Here is a 22,915-nt window from a genome sequence, read left to right on the forward strand (position 1 = left end):
GGGGGGGGTTGGTTTGCTAGCGGTCTGGACACCACTAGGAGAGGAAATAATAAAGTCTGGCCCCCATAAAGAAGAAAATAAAAAACCCTTAAGATTTAATCTTGCTTTAACATTTGCGGACTTGGCAAGCTAGGAACCAGCTACATTATATAGTTAATTCATTTTAATAGCACTTGCTGACGTAGTCAAATTTTGTCACTGTTGCCAGTATTCACCTCAGGTTTGGGCTCCACTACAGGTTCACATGGCTCTGGTTCCTCCATCTTGATCTCTTGCTTGACCTCAATCATTGGGTGATCAGGGGCTGACTGGTTGTCGGTGCTGGCAACTGAGGCAGGTGTGGGCACCCGGTTGTCAACACTTGGAGCAGGCTGAGATAACTAGAATCAAAACAAGAAATTTTAAATTAAGGTCTACCCTAAATAGTCTCCAGAAGTTACATATCACCACTATACAAACAAACCAACTTACAGGAGTGCCAGGGGCCACTGCATGCACGGATGTAGGTTGCAGCGGAGCTGGTTGTGGTGTCGGCACAGACTGACTGGTCACAGGAGTAGGAGGCTGTGGAGTAAGCTGAGACTGAGCAGCCGCTTGTACAGTTGGGGTGCTCTGCGTCTGCATGGCATTGGGGACGGAGCCAGGTGTGGGTGCTGGTGTCTGTCCAGCTGGGGGCAGCGGAGTGGAAGGCTGTGCAGGGGCTGCTGGCTGAGGAGGAGTCATGCCAGCCGGTGTTGGGTGCTGGATAGGAGGCATACCAGCAGGTGAAGCATTGACTGGAGGAGGTGTCTGATGGAGGGGAGATTGTGAGAGAGCTGGCCTTGGAAGCTGGCTTGTTTGGGGACCCAAAATATTCATGGAATTGCTGATTGGCAAAGATGCAGCTGGTGCCTGTCCCTGCTGCAAAGCAAACAAAAAAAATAATGCACATTTACGTACTGCTGAAGTTTCACACATGACTTTGCACACATACAGCATAATTTCTTGTACCAGAGGAGCTTACACTCATGCGTCTACCAGCCATACATTCATACACTCCAAAGCCAAACTGGACAGAAGCAGTTAAGCCAACAGTAGTTTTTACTGACTGGATGAAATTAAGTCCCTGATGGGAACTGGACCCAGACCCCAAAGTTACAGTTGTGACCATTTATCCATTCCAAAACCAATCATCCTTTCCTTACCTGCGATACAGCTGCCGATGCTCCTGACTGTCCGAGTGACACGCCTAATCCTCCAGTATTAGTCTGGAACTGCCCTTGCTGCTGCAAAAATTGATTCTGAGTCTGCGCTGGACCCATCATGTTACTGGCATGTGTACCCATCATGTTCTGAGGCTGGGACATGCGGGAAGGAGACATTGCCATCTATGGAAACATACAACAGACAGCACATTCAAAAACTGATTCTATGGGACAAAATATTTTGTACGGCAAGCATGCTGGTAAGGCTATTATTTGAGCTATTTTTTATAAAATCTTAGCAACGATATCCAAGATTGACTGGCCTGAAACCTGAGATAAAAAGGTCTTCTTTGTCTAACCTTGGAGCCAAAAGTAATTTTTAATGACCCCCAAGGGGCCTGCAAGTCCATAGGCATAAGACAAGACAAAAAATAGTAAGGCCCCAACTTCTTTACAGCGCTACTGGACACTAAGTATTCTACTAAGCTTAGTCGAAGACACTGTATGACACTCTGAAAAAGGGTACTCACAGCTGGCACTGAGCCCATATTGTTCATCTGCGTGGGGTGGTTGAGTGGGGATGCCGCACGAGGTCCCATTGGGCCAGAAGGAAGCTGTACATTTCCCATGGGCATGGTGTTGAACTGGTTCATTCCTGCTGTGTTTGAAAAGAAAAAACTAAATTTAATAAAAGGTTAAAGTTTTACAATGTTTTGACAGGCTGTATAAAGACTGTATGCCAACTATGAAAAAAAAGGTCAGTGTGTCTTGTGCCGTAGAGAAACACAAATTGCAACAAGCTCACTTGGAGGTCAATTCATGTATAGATGCTTGCTGGCAACATCAGATTATGATGTGCACAACATACAGGTCTGTATCACTAGCCCATGGTATGCTAGACATATGGGCAAGTGGCAAGGTGGTGGCCCATAAGGTGCCGTCTGATTAACCACTTAATACAACAATACACTAAGTATATGGCAAAAATATGGCAGGTGATCAGGGCACTCCAACCAAACAGCATTGGAATCTAGCTGCAGAGAGCCCTGGTTTCAGTATAGGGAACAAAACCAATGTGTCTCAAAGCCCAAATACTCAAGGGCTTAGCATATAGCAAAGCTTTTACACTGATTTGTGATAGAATTCTTATACCATTCACCAAGATACAGGGATCCACAGAGAAAACACCCTGCCTACAGTAGGAACAACATTAGGAAATGTCATTCCTTCCTTTCCCTTTATTGCCTGTAGGTAGAAGACCATGTAGACTTGTGGATAAACTGCATTTGTATATTGTTCTCTACATTTACTGCACAAAAGCAATTGGAAGAGGTTCTGCTATAGAGATGAAAAGACCCTGTTCTTCAAGCAAGTAATCTCTCATGTGGCATCATCCTAGTCTACCAGAACCTGAGAAATGCAGGGAAGCCAATCCTATCCACTCATACTGAAAATAAGAGCATGTAAATTCAGCTGCTACTATCAAACCAGCGAATTACCTCATACTAAATTGACTCTTTTTATAAGACAACTAAAAAAATTAAGCAATACCTGAATTCATTGGCATTCTATTCATAGATACTGAAGACATTGGGAGAGGGCCATCTAAAAGATGAAAGAGAAAAGGGGTAAGTACAAAATCTATTCAGGATAACTCAAGAAGAAGCTTCAACTGTAACGTCATCAACCACACGCTCTACTTACTGGCTGGTCGGGCAGCCTGTGCTTGGCCCAGTGCAGCGGCTGCAGACGGTGGAAGAGCCGGTGCTTGTGTTCCAGGTGTCTGTAAGGTCTGATTTCCCATAATCCCTTGTTTCTGCAGGCGTGACCTGCGCTTCTCCTCCAGTTCCTTTTGGATTTTGTAAATTTTCTCTGCCAGTAAATGGTAGTACTCATCCTGGATGAAAAGCAAATAGAATGAGGTAAGTACATTGACACAAGCTATAAGCTTGTGTGTGAAAGCAAAAACTTTTGCAAACTTAATGTACTGTCCACTCCATTTCTCAGTTATATTGCCTTCTTGTCCATTGAGGGGACATGAGAAGTCACTGTCGAGTTATACTGCCTCCCAGAGTAGGTCTGAGCGCTAACAAAAAAGACCAGACCAGGAAACCACCTCTAAACTCCCAGCATGCTTGTGTCCTATAAGGATAGACTTTTTTCTTCAGCTGTGCCGAGAAAATTCTTAATTTTCTGCTAGCTTTTTTTTTCTCCAATTATTCTTCCATCAAGATTCCTTGCTACAATCCTGCTTGAGATGGTTTTTACATGGCAGCTACACAGATCGGCCTAGCTTTGGAGTGCCATACCCAGACCTCACTAGCCTGGACGTTGTGCAGCTAGCACGGAAATGAACTTGGGGCACCGGGTTCTGCTTAATGTGATTTCAAGACTCCGACCAGGTAGCACGTTAGCTGTGGAGTGCTTTTCAGGTCAAGAGCTGCTGGCATTGTCTTAACGCTTTCTCTGTCTCTGAAGACTTGGCATGCGAGTAGGCTGATTAAGGAGCCTCATAACCTGGACTACTAAGTGACCTTCCTGCTTTGCATTGGTTAAGAGATTGAGCACAGATGTCAACAGCTGGGTGGAGTATCTTGCTCTGCGCTCTTTTCTGCTGTCCAGCTTTGGGGAAACCTTCCTGTTGCTACTCCTGCTTGCAAGAACCATGTAGAACTATGAACTTTGGTCCCTATCAGGTGCCCAACTCCATCTGTTTGACCTGACGTCTGCTACCAGTGGTTGGGTCTGTAAGAACCTGAGACTTTGTCTTGTACCTTGAACTATGTTTCCATACTGCCTTGCAGTAGCAACATGTTTCTAGACACAGGAGGATAGTCCAGCTCATATTCCAATAATTGCTTCAGGGTCCATTCTTCTGCCATCACTCCCAAACTAAAATGCAATTTGTGCTCCTTTGATGCAGTGTGCACCACCCTGCAACTAGAAATCAGCTTCTCGTATATCCAGCAGTGTCCCAACCCTATGTGTTTATGACTTAGATCTTGGTTCTGCTTGCTACAAACTGAGTCATGCTGCGAGAAGGCGTTATCCTGGACTGGCTTACAATTTTTGCTTGCCAGTGTCCAATCCTCTTGAAGGCAGCATTATAACCCGACAGTTAATGCCTTCCTGTGTCCATCAATGGACACAAAGAAAAGGATTTCTACAATGAACATAAAATTTCAATTTTTCTTTTTCCAATTCACATTATGTTGGGTCTGAACCCCAGCCACTGTTGACCTGAAAACGTCTAGGTTGGCAGAAAAAATGCTTGCTAGCAGTTTCTGGCTGTGTACAGTGCAGCTTGCTAATCCTCCCTGGCTGTATGATTATTTTGATTTTCGTAATTTTTTCGGCACAAATTTTTTGGGTTTTATTTCTTCGTTTTTTCCGGGCTTTTTTTTCGAATTTCCTGCCGGTTCCGCCCCCATGCAACGTGTCAGCTCGCAAGGGACGGAACCCGGAAGACAGATGCCGGCCGGAGGACACCGCACGGCTCGAGGGACAAGGTAAGTAAATAATGTGGGATATTCCCGAGTGTAGCTCAGGGTATGGAAAAGTAACCCCGAGCTACACTCGGGAATACCGCCAAGGAGGCTAATGCTGCAGTGCATGTAGAACCCTGAAAATACTTTTCTTTATAAAGTCTGCCAAAAGTAATTTTTGGGAGGGTGGGGCTATCATTGCCGATGTCCTTCTAAAAAGGTTCCTAGCCCTGGCTCTCATGCTGACCCAACAAACCTAGTACTTGACCTGGGACAAAGCACACAAACCAGAATGTCTAATAATCCATACTACTCTAAATGCAATATTAAATAGAACCTCCTGTGCTATCCATGTTGGGTACATTTGCGCTTCAATATGTAATTGAATTTCTTGCTGAAAGTTTATGAACAGAAAAGTGAATGGCCAATGGTGTAGGTAGTTACTGTGTAGGTTGACCACCACTACACTCGTGCATGTTTCGTCTCCTAGCCTATGGCCAGCTTATCCAAATGCAACGACTAAAGTATCTTAACCCCTTCATGACTGAGCTTGTTTTTGGTTTCTGTTCGTAAATGACTGACACACTTGACATTTTTGCTGTGTGATTCTTCCACGTCAGTAATATACTTTCTTACAAAGTGCACCCACACATATTATATATTGTTTTTTAGAGGACAGATAGGGCTATATATTTATATCACATATGTGTGTCTAACGCCTCACTTAGGACAAATACAAATTAAAAAAAGAGGAAAAAACGTAAAAAAAAAAACTTTCCCAGTTTTGATTAGTATTTTTTTTAACAAAACCAGCACAGCTAAAAAAAATGCAATACATACATTTATCCCTTATTTTTAATTTTTTTACACTTTTCACTATTTTTTTTTATTTATTTACACTTTTCACTTTTTTTATACTGACAAATTTTATTTATTTAATTATATCAGGCAGTCATTGTGAATTAATCTCACTATTACTGCTTGATAAATTAATACATTTTTTTTTTTATCAGGCTGCTTCAAACTTCAGAACAGCCGATAATAAGTTAGTGACACTGATCCTGCAGCAGTTCAGGATTCAGCTGTCAGTGAATGTTTCAGAAAACTTAAACATTCTACTTTCAAGAATAGATACATTATGTGTCTAATACATAACATTTTGTATCTATTCTTGAAAGTCAAAAGATAAAAAAAAAAAAAGCCAGTATAGCTTGAGAGAGATATCTCTCGATCTATACGAGCTGTCAGAATGCCGGCAAAAGCCGACATGTGTGTCTGCTTTGCTGTGACTCTCAGACACCCGATATTAAGGTATCGGGTGTCTGAAAAAGGTTAACCCTTTCAGTAATGGATCTCTAGATAGTTAGACATCTATTACTGAAAGGTAACCGCTGATTCTCAGCGGTTAGCAGCCTTCTAGTGCAGCAAATAACTCGTCACGTACAGTGTACGTGACGAGTCATTTGGTCCCTTTGTGGCTGGACGTACAGTGTACGTCTCCCGTCACGAAGGGGTTAATATTCTTTGAGACTTCAACAAAAAAAAACAAAAAAAAAAGCTTTACATTGACCACATGGACAATACATACCCTGCTGTTGGCAGACTCATACATGTCACCCTCAACCTTCCTAGCATAAGCTACAAGGTTTTCCATGCGTCGATCTTTCAGGGCCGCTGGGTCAGGAGTGGGGAAGATCGCTTGTACGCTAGATCAAAAAGAAATAGTATACAATAATTTAGTATAGTTCACTTGTTAAAATTCCATCATAGCCCAAACCACCTTCTCCAAATGTGATTCACTTACAGTTTGTGGACAAGATGGTTTCGAAGATCCTGAGTCACATGTTCATGCCAGGCTTTTCTCACCCCTGTCGTAGAAGGTGGTGCTGCAGTAGGCATGGTACCCAAGTTCCCCACATTGCTGGGGTTGGTGCCGTCATTTAGTAAAGAACTGTAAAAAAAAAAAAAAAAAGAAGTCCAGAGATATTAGTTCTGGGAGTTTTATTGAAGCATTACTACTACAGAGTCGCTGAGATCACCTGGACCTAACAGCCAACATTACCCCGCTGCAGACCACATAAAGCCTTTAACATAGTGTACAGTTTCTTTTATATGGCAATTTCAACAAGCCTGTCGGACGTTCAACAAACTAGTCCTCATTTAAGCAGAGTGTTTGTGTGTAAATAGCCAGTTTTAAGTATCAGAGAATGCCAGAAAGATTGACAGACTTTATACTCCCACATAAATGGTCAACCTGCTAACTATTTTATATTGCTCTATTACTTTATTATTATTATTATTATACAGGATTTATATAGCACCAACTTTATGAGCTCAGAAGACAAAACAAAAATGTGCGTCAGTAAGCTTTTACTTACTTCCTTACTTACTAGGCTTCCATTTCAAATATCTTAATCTTTATCATGGAAGTGGGAATCCTCTTTTGGACAGACAATACCAATTAGCTGTTTAGGACACCCCAAGTTCAACACTGACCAGATGTCTTGGATCTACATGCCTTTTACTAGACAGCTCCAGTTCTTATGCCTGTGTGCTGCAAAATAGTGCAATCAGGGGCTTCCTTTGCGGTTTGAATTAAAGTATATTTAAAGCCAAAATATTTTTTTTCAAAAAAATGGGGAAAATAAAATAAAATAAAAGAGTTGGGTTTAAATACACTATATCCCCAGACATGCTATTGCTACTAACCATTTCAGTGGAAAACTTTTTCATTAATGACTCACGATAGGTCTGCAACATATCAAATCACAGCCAACCAGACCAGGCCTTTACACCACCTCTCACAAGATTCTAACTGCATGTTAATAATAAGATCTCAGCACTTACTTTGCGTTTCCCAGGCCAGTGGGAAGAGCACTGTCACTGTTTAGGTTGGCCTGTTGCTCGGCAGCCATTCCACCAGCTGAGAAATTCATTTGAGTACCAACTAGAATATCAGACAAAATATTAATCATCATAGGACATGTAAGGTGATTTAAATCAAACTGATGCATGCATTTTGTCATTTATAACAATGGCAAGGGTTCTACATCTGCCAGTAAACATTTAGTGAAGCTGCAATCCACTCAAGTACTCACCCAGTGTATTGAGGCCACGGATCTGCGAATGAACTTGGGTCTGTGTTGGCTGCTGACCAGGGCCCTGAGACTGGTTACCATAAGGAAGTCCCAATGCAGCATATGCCCTTTGCATGGAGCTAGGATCAATGGGATTGGGACTACTTAAAGATGGAGCAGTCTGCTGGGTGCCACCTACTGTCCCAATTGTGTTCTGCACCCCACTGGACGGGGATCCCAGTAGAGCTGTGAAAGAATGGCTTATAAGTTCATGTATTCACAATAGATGCAAACATACAAATCCCCACAAACATGTTCTTTTATTCCTTCCAGAATTGGACAAATGACAGCAGGTTTCAGAAACCAATCAAATCATTTATGGAGTCTTACAAAATGAGGGAGCATATGCTTTCATTGTTCAATACAGAAAAAAGCCCAACGTTGGATGCTAGCAGTAATACTTTAGCAGCATTTGACTTCTTCCTAGGCACTGCAAAGCACTAAACAAAGGTTTCATAGTCGTCAAAACATCAAGCGTTTGGCAATAAATGACCCACAAAAAAATGATTTTGTGGGTGCTTCCCAATACCTTGTAAAAGAGCTCCATCCCTTCACTTGAATTTTTTCTATCAATTGAGTTTACTTTTAAATCACACTTTCGGTTTTAGTTCTGCATGTGGATCACAGTGTCTACCTCCAACAGGCACTACAGAAGGACCAATGTCAGAGTATAGCCCTTAGTTAAGCAGAGTAGATTTTGTTTTGCTCCCTTAGCATCCATCCTCCTAATGGGGATGGCTCAAACCCCATAGGCATTCCGTATCCCCCCGAATGACAACATAAGACACTTACGCTGCTGGTTCCTCTTGTCGCTGGCATTTTTTAAAGGTAGGCACACAGGACAGTCATGCCGCGTGCAGTTCTTCCAGTGAGAAATGATCTGTCTTGAGGAAGCGCAATGTGCAACTGTAGGATAAAAATAATGAAACATTTACTAAGCAGGTAGGAAAAAGATAACCGAAATCCTTCCTGTCTGGATGACTTGATTTAAAGGAGAACTATGAGGTGAGTGCTTATCACTCACCTCATAGTTCTAGCCGACCTGTGACAATGAGACTGTCACAGGTCAGCTCAGTAGATCGGGAGGTGAGCGAACACATACCGGCGTTCGCTCACCTCTCGATCCTGTCACAGCGCTCTGCCATGGATTCCCCCCTCCCCGCCAGCGCTGACTGGTGGAACGGACGGGGGATGGGGCGGGTACAGCTGGCTCTGCCTCTAGATAGGCGGATCCCGGCACAATTGTCGGGATCCGCTTCAGCGTCTCAGTATAACGCGAGCAGTATATTATACTGAGCCTAGGGTGACGGGAGGATGCTAGTTTTGCTAGCTTGTGTCCTCCCGTTACCCTAAGGAGAACTATGGGGAAAAGACTTAACCCCATAGTTCTCCTTTAACTGCAAGCTGATGAATAGAATTTTAAGGGCTAGGTCTACCTTCCTATGTTTCATGTTTACACCCATATTCAGGATGTATCATGAAACAGGATCACATTGCTGGAAAGCATCTTTTAAGTGGAACCCAGTGCCCGAATGTCACTTACAGGCTAGCCCCATAATATTCAGTTTAGCAGGGTACAGACATGGCAATCCAACAGCTAGGCTGAGAAAAGACTGTGCTGGGTAACTGCAATTGTCGAGACAAGCTCTAGCAGCGATGTAGAATCTTGATAAAAAAAAGAAAATACTAAAAAACACACGAAAAGTCTTAACAGCTAAACGAAAAAAAAAATCCCCCAAGGCCACTAGCGAAAAAATAGGCATGCTGGTAGTAGGAGGGGTTAGCCAGGGCTGGCCCACAGTTTCTTAGCCAGTGTCCAATCCTCCTGAAGGTGGCAGTATAACCCAAAGTTTTAAGATGGATGAGAAAGAAAACGTTTTTGCTTTAAAGTCTCAGTCCACCTGAAATCAGTTTACAGACAGTCCCCCGGTTACGAACAAGATAGGGACTGTAGGTTTGTTCTTAAGTTGAATTTGTATGCAAGTTGGAACAGGTACATTTTGTAAGTGCAACTCCAGCCCAATTTTTTTTTTCATGGGGAAGGGTTAACCCCCTGTAAAGTTTGTTTTGCTGTGTGTGCCCTTGTTCAGAAGATTTCACCTCACAGTCTGTCCCTGCGACATTGGATTTTGAAAATGTTGTGTTGTCGTGGAAACAAGGATTGTGTTAAAGCTTCAGTGGAGACACCTTTTTTCCCATGATCACTCTTAAAGGAGTGAATTTCCCTTCCAAGGGGTAGATTTCCTTTCACTTCCTGTTGTCTCAAGGACAGGAAGTGAGATTAAATCTTTCTAATGAGCATACACAGAGCAGTAAAAACCTCACAGTGACTCAGAAGAAGAGGTGGGCACCCCTTGTCTGCATGTCTAACAAGAGCCAACTTCCTGTAATGTACGTACAGTACTACGAACCAGACCCAAAAAGGCGGGCACTCCTCGTCTGCACGAGCATGGTAGCATTACAACTACCCCTGCTGCACAGTAATAGCCTCCGTTTGTAAGTAGGAGTCGTATGCAAATCGGATGTATGTAACTCAGGGACTGCCTGTATATGCAGCCCATAAATTAAGGACATACTTATGAGTTTTGCAGTTAGTAACCAACTTGACTGTAAAGCTGCCCATACACCTGACGATTATCGTACGATAATCCGGGTGATCCCACGATCGTACGATAATCTTAAAGTGTATGGGCAGCGTGCTATCGCATATACTGTAAGGTCACACGACTTGTGTCTTACGAGCACGCTAGAAAACCCGCCGTTGGTAGTGCGATCGCAAGACGAATCTCCCTGTCCAAGATAGGCAGTTCGTATGAAATTTTAATCACCTTACAACCATCGCACAGCAAAAGTCGTGCGATGGTTGTAAGGTGTATGTCCACCTTAAGGCTGGGTTCACACCTGGGCGGATTTTTTCTGCTCGTTTTTCAGCTCGTATTTTAGCACGTTTTTCCATTCAGTGAAACGAGCGTTTCACTGGCGGTATGATTTTTTCCCCCCCTTATTTTGTCTATTTTTTACAAAAATATATATTTTTTCCACTTTCAAACTTCCCCCCGGCTCCGCCCCTCTGCGACGCGACCGCTCGCAAGGGACGGAACCCGGAGGTCGGCAGCCGCCAGATGACACAGCGAGGATCGCGGATAAGGTAAGTCCTACGCTGTATTCCAGAGTGTGGCTCGGGGTTACCGCTTTGTTAACCCCGAGCCACACTCGGGAATACCAATGGAAATGCGCGGAAAAGCTCCCCAAAGAAGCTCCTATACTTGTTTGGGCATTTTTCCGTGCATTTCCACGGGCTGAAATACGCCCAGGTGGGAACCATGCCCATAGGGAAGTATGGGATTTCACTGTTTGAGCGTTTTACAGTGCGTCGATCAGTGCTGTAAAACGCCGAGGTGTGAACACGGCCTAAGGCCTTATATACATGGCTGTTAATCGCCCAGATTGGCCTATTTCTGTGGGAGGTGCTTCCAATTAGCTGTACAAATCAATGACACACTGACAGGCTTGGCAGCTGTTTGCAAGTATTTGCACATGGACCAAATACCTGCATTAGGGGACAGAAGAGTGTCCCTGGACAGTCTGCACACAGGGCTGTTCTCCTGTTACTGCGTGTGATTATGCGTGGACAGCTGCGGACGGTATCAATGATTTGTACAGGCTTCCTGCCAGTAGCTGATCAGAAATACCTGGCCATACTAATTGCAGAATACGCTGATCTGGGCAGTGTACGGCCAAGTTAAGAGGTCTCATTCACATTTTCATCTTTGCATGGGCCTCATAAATGAACTCAGATTAATTTTCCACTGCTAGCCTCTAACAACCTCACTGCAAAAAACAAAAAAAACCCACACCAAAGGAGGTGAGAACAACTTACCTTGACAGGCTTTCCCAGCCTGGCAGTGCGTCATATGATTAAGTACGTTCTTCATGGTACGACAGTGGGGAAGAGCACAATTCTGCATTTCGCCATTTGACTGCTCTCGTCGCTGACACTTGTGTGCATGGAGCAACAACACCAGCTGCTGCTGGATGAGTTTGCGTTTTTCTGGGTCGGCAGTCGGTCCGGTTCCCATTGAGGGAGTAGTACCTATGCCAACTTGCTGAACTTGTGCCTGTAAAGGAGACTAAAAAGAGAAAAAAAAATCAATATGGCAAAGAACAAAAACTATATAGTAAAAAAAATGCAACAAAATAAGGTGTAAGAAGCAGAATCATGAGACAGGTACATCTAAATTAGAGAAAAAAATAAGTTTTACGTCAGAAGAGACTCTGTGGGGTACATTCATAAAGCAGTGCGTGTGACATCAAACAATCACTGCTTTATAAGCATGCCCTTAAATGTCTATTCTGCCACAAAAGCTCTTTTCCTCCTAATAATTTTACATTATATGTACACTGACTGCCATGCATGTGCAGAGCACCATACAGATGTCTGGAGTAAGGGATGGGTGCTAGGGTGATTAATGGGAGTTGCATCATCTGATAAACCAACACCTAAGACCCGGGCTTGAAAGACGACTGGGTGGCAGGGACATAGGGGAGGACAGACCTCACATCCATGAAGGATGCAACACTAAGCAGTCTATTCACCCCTGTAAGAGTTTGGAGAAGGTCAGATAAGTGAACAATCTAGGACCACATAGCTGATTTGGAAAAATTCTCCAGTTCAGCTATGTTGTCCCAGATTGTTCACTTCTCCTGCCTTCTCCAAACTCTTACAGGGGTGAATAGACCCCTAAAAGTTAAGTATACCAAACTTGCACATTACGGCAAGAGCTCTGGAGGCACCAGCTTCATAAACTTCTGTTTTAAGTTTACCTCTATTGAAAAAACAATTCAGAGGCACAAGTTGTTATTCATTTTTAAACTTGCTATATATATATATATATATATATATAATGTTCAGCTTTATGTGAGAAGCAATTTCCAATAAAAGACTTTCTGCAATCATTTTTTGAGAGCACAGTACAAAATAAATAAAACTTACCATGTTGGGCACATTAGGGACAGGTGAGCTTTTCATATCCGAGCTAAAGGGAGAAAGGCTGTTGGCCATGCCAGGCTTGGTGGGAAGCTGAGGATTTACCCCCTGGGCTCGAATTTGTTGTCCTGGGCCTTGGTTGAAAGTTTGTCCAAAAGGGCCGTTGTTGCCTTGAAGTCCCATCTGTAGGGGAGGTAGGATAAGCACACAAAAAAAAGGAGTAATATAGATTATTGAACACAAAATATCTTTAAAGGGGAAGGCAACAGATTCTAAAATTGGGTCACATGACCCTGCTAGTAGCATAGCCCTAAAATACAGGTGCCCAAGCTTTAAAAGTCGCATAAAACAAACCCACAAATGTATATATTTGTACACAAATGCCTACATACAAGCCTTGACTGCGCAGCAAGGTAAAAAAATAAAAAAAAAAGTATGAGCTGGCCACTTAGACCCCCCATCCAGGTGAACCGAAACTGAAACCTGCAGCTGTGGAATAACTCATCAGCAACATTGAACCCTTCTTCCAGTCTATAACCTGAGACCTATGTGATTCAATATGAAATTGCCTGTATAATTCACAATCGTGTAACATGACTTCAGCTCACTGAATGTTTAAAGTGACATTAAACTCAGGAGTTAAAACCTACAAATTAGGGATGCATCAATGCTAGTGTCGGTATCGGTGCCGATACGGAGCATTTCTACTCACCCAAACCCAAAACGCTCCTGATACCGGAACTTCTGGGATTGGGAAGCCAGGCAGTGAGTCATTACACGCCGACTGGCTTCCTGATTGACCGTGAAGCCGGCTCCATGCTCAATCGTCACCTGGTGACAAGGGAGCGTGGAGACTGTTTCCCGGCTAATCAAGAAGCTGGGTGGCGAGACATTACGCTTCCTTAGGGCCTGTTCACATGAGATCAGGTCCTGATCAGGTGCGGATCTGCAGACTGATGCAGTGCGTTTTTGCCACGTTTTGTCGGCGTTTTTGATGCGTTCCGTAAAAAAAAATTATTTTTTTTTTGCTGGAGTGGGGTTATGTTAGCTGCAGTGCAGTGCATTTGACGCGTTTGCGTTTCCTGACCGTACAAAATGTGACATGCAGTATTTTTCTGTCGTAACCTGAACGGACTGCGCACGTGAGAACTGTAGCCCATAAAACACATAGGGATACATTGGGATGCATTTTGAGTGCAGCAGCGTACAGATCCGGTCAGCACACAAAACGGACGTCGTGTGAACAGGCCCTTAATTGGATTTTCGGTATCAGTATTCGGTAGCGGTGAGTACCAGAAAAAAATATTGGTACTCGCACTCTATACAAAAAAAACTGTATCGGTGCATCCCTAGTATATATGCATTCAAGTACTTTAACAATTTAAAAAATATATCTTAAGGTGCCCATACACCTTACGATTATCGGACGAAACTTTTCGTCCGATGATCGAACCGTCGTACGATTTTCGTACGACGGCCCCATCCTGCCCCGATGATCGCAAGATTAATTTAGCCGTAATTAACGAAAAGCACCTGGACGAAATGCGGTAAATGATTTGCCGTATTTTCGTTAGCGCAAGCGCAGTGTAGATCGTACGACTTTTGACGGACGTAAACGCCAGCAACCTTACGAAAATCGTACGATCTAGCAAAGTTTTCAAACATGCTTGACCGCCAAAAGTCGTACGATTGTACAGTACTATCGGTCGGGCACTCTATTCACACGTTACGATTGTCGTACGAAAAGTCGATCGCATACGATTATCGTACGATAATCGTAAGGTGTATGGGCACCTTTATTTGTGTATCACTCGTCTGTAGATCCTCAAATCATCTCTGAATTGGTGCTGACATTTTGAAACATCGAGTGCCGAATCCCGAGAGGATTCTCACAAACAAGAAAAGGCATTACTGATGACTATCAGACTAGTTTTTGCACACAATTTAATGGCTCAGCACCCCAAATCTCCAAGATTTTGAAGAAACACTGGCAGGTTCTGAAGGAGGATGCTTTTTTGGCAAGACACCTTCCCAGAGCACCTCAGGTTATCTTTCGTAAACCTAAGGATCTACGTGGTATACTAGCCCCGAGCAAAATCAAGTCACACAGGGGCCTAGGTCTTGATAAAGGGCTTTTTGGGCAAACTGAAAGTCTCAGGTGTAATGTACCAAATTGTGGTGCCTGCTCCTTTCTCTGGCATAGAAAGAAAAAGATCAAAGGATCTGATGGGAAAGCTTTTCCAATTAAACAATTCATCAATTGCTCCTCCAGCTCTGTTATCTATGGGATCCTATGCCCTTGTGGTAAACTATATGTGGGACAGACATCCAGAGCCTTGCGTGTCAGGTTTGGGTAACACAAGAGAAACATCCTTAAAAAATTGATCATTCCCTACCAAGACATTTCTTTCAGTTCCATAATCATAATCCTGAGGGTCTAAAGCTCTTTGGCATAGAGCTGGTTTCTACTGATGTAGATGAAGGCAATAGATTTAAGAAATTATGCCTTAGGGAAGCGTTTTTGGATATACACCCTAAATAGCCTATTCCCGATAGGATTAAATGAAGGGTTAGAACTGGCTTCAGTTGTTTAGTTTATAGTTTATATTTCCATTATTCCTTATCTATGATCTTTATATCATGCATTTGTTCATTTTGGTCTAGTTATTCAAATACGTTTTTATGTTATGCATTTATTTTTATTAATTGATATTACTCCCATTATATATATTTTATTAATTTTGTGTACAATATAGATTGAATCTTTATCATCTGGTTCCCATGTTACATGTTCTATAAGATCCTCTTATCCATTGTGGTTTATGATGTACATCTATTTATTGAATATAGGCAATTCTCTATATATGTATAAATATTTTTATACACAAATACTCATTCTTTCAACTTTTATTAGTATTTTTTATTCGAAAAGGTCTGTTTTTATGTCATTACTCTTATCGGTGTCTTTGATTCAGCCTCTCCCTGACTATTGCTGCTCGACCGATGACTGACTGACACACCTATCTTTAGCCTGTATTAGTAAGGTTGTTTTTAGTTATGATGTAAAACTTGATGTTTTGTAACCATAAAATGAAGGGTTATACAATCAGTATTCGGTAGCGGTGAGTACCAGAAAAAAATATTGGTACTCGCACTCTATACAAAAAAAACTGTATCGGTGCATCCCTAGTATATATGCATTCAAGTACTTTAACAATTTAAAAAATATATCTTAAGGTGCCCATACACCTTACGATTATCGGACGAAACTTTTCGTCCGATGATCGAACCGTCGTACGATTTTCGTACGACGGCCCCATCCTGCCCCGATGATCGCAAGATTAATTTAGCCGTAATTAACGAAAAGCACCTGGACGAAATGCGGTAAATGATTTGCCGTATTTTCGTTAGCGCAAGCGCAGTGTAGATCGTACGACTTTTGACGGACGTAAACGCCAGCAACCTTACGAAAATCGTACGATCTAGCAAAGTTTTCAAACATGCTTGACCGCCAAAAGTCGTACGATTGTACAGTACTATCGGTCGGGCACTCTATTCACACGTTACGATTGTCGTACGAAAAGTCGATCGCATACGATTATCGTACGATAATCGTAAGGTGTATGGGCACCTTTATTTGTGTATCACTCGTCTGTAGATCCTCAAATCATCTCTGAATTGGTGCTGACATTTTGAAACATCGAGTGCCGAATCCCGAGAGGATTCTCACAAACAAGAAAAGGCATTACTGATGACTATCAGACTAGTTTTTGCACACAATTTAATGGCTCAGCACCCCAAATCTCCAAGATTTTGAAGAAACACTGGCAGGTTCTGAAGGAGGATGCTTTTTTGGCAAGACACCTTCCCAGAGCACCTCAGGTTATCTTTCGTAAACCTAAGGATCTACGTGGTATACTAGCCCCGAGCAAAATCAAGTCACACAGGGGCCTAGGTCTTGATAAAGGGCTTTTTGGGCAAACTGAAAGTCTCAGGTGTAATGTACCAAATTGTGGTGCCTGCTCCTTTCTCTGGCATAGAAAGAAAAAGATCAAAGGATCTGATGGGAAAGCTTTTCCAATTAAACAATTCATCAATTGCTCCTCCAGCTCTGTTATCTATGGGATCCTATGCCCTTGTGGTAAACTATATGTGGGACAGACATCCAGAGCCTTGCGTGTCAGGTTTGGGTAACACAAGAGAAACATCCTTAAAAAATTGATCATTCCCTACCAAGACATTTCTTTCAGTTCCATAATCATAATCCTGAGGGTCTAAAGCTCTTTGGCATAGAGCTGGTTTCTACTGATGTAGATGAAGGCAATAGATTTAAGAAATTATGCCTTAGGGAAGCGTTTTTGGATATACACCCTAAATAGCCTATTCCCGATAGGATTAAATGAAGGGTTAGAACTGGCTTCAGTTGTTTAGTTTATAGTTTATATTTCCATTATTCCTTATCTATGATCTTTATATCATGCATTTGTTCATTTTGGTCTAGTTATTCAAATACGTTTTTATGTTATGCATTTATTTTTATTAATTGATATTACTCCCATTATATATATTTTATTAATTTTGTGTACAATATAGATTGAATCTTTATCATCTGGTTCCCATGTTACATGTTCTATAAGATCCTCTTATCCATTGTGGTTTATGATGTACATCTATTTATTGAATATAGGCAATTCTCTATATATGTATAAATATTTTTATACACAAATACTCATTCTTTCAACTTTTATTAGTATTTTTTATTCGAAAAGGTCTGTTTTTATGTCATTACTCTTATCGGTGTCTTTGATTCAGCCTCTCCCTGACTATTGCTGCTCGACCGATGACTGACTGACACACCTATCTTTAGCCTGTATTAGTAAGGTTGTTTTTAGTTATGATGTAAAACTTGATGTTTTGTAACCATAAAATGAAGGGTTATACATTGTATCTCATCAACTTGCTGTTCTCTGCAGGTTCGGTCTCACTCTCTGGCGCTAGCTTCCCCCTTTTTCTTTAACCAATTGAATGCAGTTCCCTCCAGCAAATATGTCTGTTGCATTTATATATATATTTTTTTAAAGGGTTAATATTGAATCTCCCAATGATCCTCTCAATGGATTAAGTTTAATGTCTTGAGAATGGGCATCGGTTTAATATGTTCCCAGTGTCGGCATTTATGATTTATGCACCTGTTCCTTGGGTTGCTGACCTTTGGGTATTTTGTGCATTTCCCCCTTTGTGGGAATAATTTTATACATTGGATTTGTATCCAATATATTTGAAGGCTGGTGCACTGGAGGTTAAATGATTGAATGAAGCTATGCTTGAGCGTGGGTCAGATTGTCAATAATTGCCCTCACGATTTCAGGTGATTTGTTTCAATGCGAGCCCTTGATTGGCCGTTGCTTTGGTATAAGGAGTCAGGCACAAAGACACTCTCCATTGCTTCTGAGGAAGGAGGTGTGACCTCTGAAACGCATCAACCAAGAAAGACTTACAGCCGGCTGGCCAAGTCTGCTACACACAAATTTTAGGTCTGCTAAAATCCTCTGCTTGCGAGTACGATTCCAGCGGTTTTTATTTTGTTGTATTATAAAGTTTTACACGATAGAGGCACTCTTCATTTTGTATTTCAGCTCTGTGGTTACCCTAAACCAGCGAGAGCAGCCTCGAGAGTGTATTACACTGATTGCTTTCCGAGTCAGAAGTAGCCACCCTCCAGATGCTTTGATGATCTAGAGCTGATTGATACACAGATGAGATAAATTTATGCTGACCGAAAGGGTGCCGACAGCGACAGCCACTGTGCGAATTTCGGCCGGTTCATCAAGAACCACCTGCAATTAGTGCAGTCTATGGCCATCTTTACTCATAAGAAAAATGCAGGGCCCAGGGGTTGTTGGCCTCAGCAATACAATGACCAAAAAGCCAGCAAATGACCAATTCCAGTTCAGACCTTTACAAGACCACTGAAGGTCTCAACTAGGACCTGGTCTGCTGGCTTTTTCATCATAGTCTCAAGCGGAACCATTGTTGACAAGAACCTTGCTTTTTTACCATGATATATAAGGAATAAGTGCGGGATGGACTGATGCACTTTAGTCTCACAGTACACACCGGGTAAAATAAGGTCTTACACACACAATGGATGTTAAAATGTATCCAGTGTCTGTAGTTTCTGTTCCTGGCTCTCATGTGTTCTCGTGGAGAGGCAACATCAATAAGTTCCCACCATTGGAGCCAACAGAGTCATCGTATTGAAACCAGTATGCAGCACACGTCAAACTGCATGCACCAGAGCCAAACTATACAGATATTAAAGTGGACCTTTACCCAGATCTTTAAAATAACAACAAAGACACCATTATAAATGTTTAGTAAGGACAATTTACAAACAGATACTTCTAGATAATTGCCGGCATTTTATTCTTTGCATATCTTATTTTTCTTTTCTTCCCCAGTTTTCTGACAGTGGCCATGTTTACTAAGGGCAGATTACTAGATCTCCTTTCACTTCCTGGATTACTGGCACATGTGACTAGGACACATGACCATGCATATCATATCAGGGGAGGAAAATGCCTTTCCCTGAGATCTCAAGAGATTAATGAGGAGATTTCCCCGCAATGCTCTGTTGATGACAAGGCAATCCCAGTGTGCATTGCTTTGGCAAACTGAAGTCATTTTGCCCTTTCAAAGCAGGAAGTGAATGCTCTGCAAGTGTAAGTATTGCACATTCACAGCATTTTACACCCGGCATGTCTATGTTATTATGAGTAATCATAGATAGAGGGATGCAAAAAAAAAAAAAAATGAATGAAAAATGGAAGATCCCCAAAACTTAAAGGCTCCAGGTCTTGAATGAGGTTACAAACCAGTCAGACGAAAAAGTGGTAAATAATGACCTCCGAGTCCACACCATATCCGGCTCAATATGCAGCTAGTCACAGTTTTCAATTACTGCAGGGAGCTACAACCAGGGGATGCAATCATTTAACAAGCAGAACCAACATTAATAATGAAAATTATGGTTATTTATAGGGCTGCAACAACTAATCGACATAATCGATTATAATCGATTATTGAAAAAGTTGTCAACTTTTTCAATAATCGATTAATCGGCTTCCGATCAGTTGGCCCTGTTCACAGCTCCACACGCTGTGCGCCGCACCTCCTCCCCACCTCACGCTCGCCGCTGCCAGACCCGCCCGCATCCACGCTCTTCACGCCGCACCTCCTCCCCGCCTCACACTCACCGCCCGCCCACATCCACGATCGGCACAGGGACGCGGGGAGATGTAGTAAGGAGGAGCAGGTGTGGGGGGATGACAGCCGCCGATAGACAGGCCCGATCTCAGAAGCAAGTTGCTGGAAGACTGCTCAGGTAAGCCTGCACTTTCCCACACATGGTGCTCTATAATGTATTGCTGGGATTTGTATTCCTCTATAGCTGATGGTACATTGTGCTGTATATTATACATAGGAATACAAATCCCAGCAATACATTATACACTGTATGTATAATGTATTGCTGGGATTTGTTGTACTCCTATAAAGCTGGTGGTATTCTGCATTGCGCTGTATAGAGGTCTACAAAACCCAGCAATAGTACAATATACAGCGCAATGCAGAATACCACCAGCTATAGAGGAATACAAAACCCAGCAATAGTACATTATACAGCTCAATGCAGAATACCACCAGCTATAGAGGACTACAAAACCCAGCAATAGTACATTATAGCTGGCGGTATTCTGCATTGTGCTGTATAATGTACTATTGCTGGGTTTTGTAGTCCTCTATAGCCGGTGCCATTCTGCATTCATTGCTGTATAATTTTACACTTTTCATTTCACTATATTGCACACCACACTTTTTTTTTTTTTTTACTTCCACCGCTCCAAGCTTGCTCCTGTGATGGACTAAATCTCAATACAAAACTAGTAGTCCCATCACTGGAGCCATTTAACATTTTAGTTTTTATCCGATTAACCGATTAATTGAACTTAATAATCGGCTAACTAATCGATTTTGAAAATAATCGTTAGCTGCAGCTCTAGTTATTTATTTACTAAAAGTCAAGGGTCAAACAAAATGATCAAGAACACCAACCATAAAAGCAGAACTACAGAAGCATTAGACCTTGTTCACACAGGCTTCAGCTTGTATAAATGCAGTGTGTACAGCAAGCTGTAAAGCAATTGTAAAGCTTCTCAAAAGACTTGAACACCTTTGCTGAAGCCTTTAAAGAAAACTGTTTCCGGTATCGTGATATTAAACGTAAACCTTAATGGCTGTGCTGACTGTAAACGTAGCAGCTAGAAGGCTTTCCACCAATGTCAAGCAGCGCTGAAGCCTACTACCAGCTGGTTTAAAGTGACAGCCTGCATTCCCGTGCTTTAAAAGCTACAACAAAGCCGCTTCAAGCTTGGTAAAAGCCTTGCAAATGCTTGCTGTACACACACTGCTCTTTTAGTTCATTTGATCTAGGCCTTGCGGCCAAATTTATTTTCCATTAAAATGGAACTTTACATGATGCATTAAAAAAAAAAAATGCATCTGTGCAGCACACTGTGCAACTTCAGGATGCATGGGCAGGGGTGGACAAATTAATACAGAATTCAGACAGCTCCTTTAACTAGCGAAAACCTCAAAAGTTAGGAGCCACTTGTCAATTTTAAGGAGCATTGGCTACCCGTCCCCTGGGATTTGTCCAGCCCTAAGCTACACCATCCCGAAACCGTCAAATCAAGATGGCCGAAGATCCCGAACCCGGAAGACGACTTGGCGAAGATGTCAGCACTGGCAAAGGGAATTTGGGATGTTGCATTGGCAGAGGGCAGTACAAGTTTCACTTTAATTCAATACGTTATATTGGACATATTACAATATATAGAAAACCTTTTTCTGTTTCATACCTGAGCCATTCAGAGTATACAATAAAAAAAAGTTACCAGCAGCAAAACCACATACGCTGTTGAATTCATATAAAATTCTTGGCCTTCCCAGGCCATTGAGATACTAAGCCCCAAAGAAGTGAAGATCGGCAGACAGGAAGTAGGAGAACAAGGAGGGCAGAAGGGTTTTTTTTGTGATTTCATATCACATGCTTGTACATTATGTAACCTGTACGTGTAACACAGATATGTATTGGGTCTTGAATGGGCTTACAAGTAATATTCTTGTTGTCTGGAGAAATCAGCGCCAGTGCTTCAGTCAGTTCTGGACTAGGACTTTGTACCTCATATACCCGAATCCCAAGGGCTGTAACCAACTAATCGACTAATCAATAATAATAGATTATGAGAATAGTTGACAACTATTCTCATTATGGATTAGTTGGTTGGATCCCCTAGCTCTCTCCTCCATGCTAGGAGGAGGGCACAGCAAACAGTGGGCACGTGCAATAGCCAGCCTGCTATTGCAATTTGAAATGGCCAATAGCAGGCTGGCTATTGCACCCGCCCACTACCTGCTGTATTTACATTCTGCTGTCTGCGGAATCTTGCCACTGGCAGCCGTCATTCCCGGGCTGATGCTATTCAAGCGCCATGTGCTTACATTACAATTATAAAAAAGGTGGGATAAAAGTAATTTTCTGCCTGACAAATTCTGCTGCGGGAGGTGCGTTGCAGTGCCATTCATTTCAATGGCATCCCAAACACGCCTCCCACCCAGTGTGATTGCCCGCACTGGAACGAAATTATTGTGCATGCGGTTTTACTCTGAAGTGAACTTTATGTTTGTAACACTCCATTTGTGTATTTTATTTTACATTAAGGATGGTATTTCATTTTTTTATCCGATTAATTGAAAAAAAATAAAATCAGCCAGCTGATTGATAATTTTTAAATAAAAAGAAATAGGGCTGCAACAAATGATTTCCATAAATATAAATAAAATGTATTTTGTGCGCGCGTGTGCATTTATACACATGTATATTGTATTTCAGGAATACCACAAGGGATAGGAGGCACTGTGCGCTGCACTGCACTGTAGGTGCGTTTCTTTAGTGAGTTGAGGTGCCTTTGAGAATGAATGACACCTCACTGCATTAACAAGTGCATGGTACAATACTGCAACCCAAAATGGGGGGGGGGGGGGGGGGCGCAGGGGTGTGTT

General features: G+C 42.2%; 1 protein-coding gene across 1 annotated transcript in view; it reads right to left on the reverse strand.

The window, feature by feature from the left end:
* Nucleotides 1-22,915, reverse strand: part of CREBBP (CREB binding protein) — a 72,334-nt gene that overhangs the window by 11,364 nt on the left and 38,055 nt on the right. Inside the window, exons 3-15 of the mRNA XM_018561498.1 lie at nucleotides 12,800-12,976; nucleotides 11,687-11,924; nucleotides 8,599-8,712; nucleotides 7,768-7,992; nucleotides 7,517-7,616; nucleotides 6,474-6,620; nucleotides 6,258-6,375; nucleotides 2,889-3,081; nucleotides 2,736-2,789; nucleotides 1,715-1,839; nucleotides 1,185-1,367; nucleotides 472-897; nucleotides 216-380 (exon numbers count right to left, since the gene is read on the reverse strand). Of these exons, the coding sequence (XP_018417000.1) occupies nucleotides 216-380; nucleotides 472-897; nucleotides 1,185-1,367; nucleotides 1,715-1,839; nucleotides 2,736-2,789; nucleotides 2,889-3,081; nucleotides 6,258-6,375; nucleotides 6,474-6,620; nucleotides 7,517-7,616; nucleotides 7,768-7,992; nucleotides 8,599-8,712; nucleotides 11,687-11,924; nucleotides 12,800-12,976 (2,265 nt within the window). The remainder of the gene's footprint in view (nucleotides 1-215; nucleotides 381-471; nucleotides 898-1,184; nucleotides 1,368-1,714; nucleotides 1,840-2,735; nucleotides 2,790-2,888; nucleotides 3,082-6,257; nucleotides 6,376-6,473; nucleotides 6,621-7,516; nucleotides 7,617-7,767; nucleotides 7,993-8,598; nucleotides 8,713-11,686; nucleotides 11,925-12,799; nucleotides 12,977-22,915) is intronic.

This window comes from Nanorana parkeri, unplaced genomic scaffold (genome assembly GCF_000935625.1).
Source record: "Nanorana parkeri isolate BGI_ZX_2015 unplaced genomic scaffold, ASM93562v1 scaffold19, whole genome shotgun sequence".
NCBI lineage: Eukaryota > Metazoa > Chordata > Amphibia > Anura > Dicroglossidae > Nanorana > Nanorana parkeri.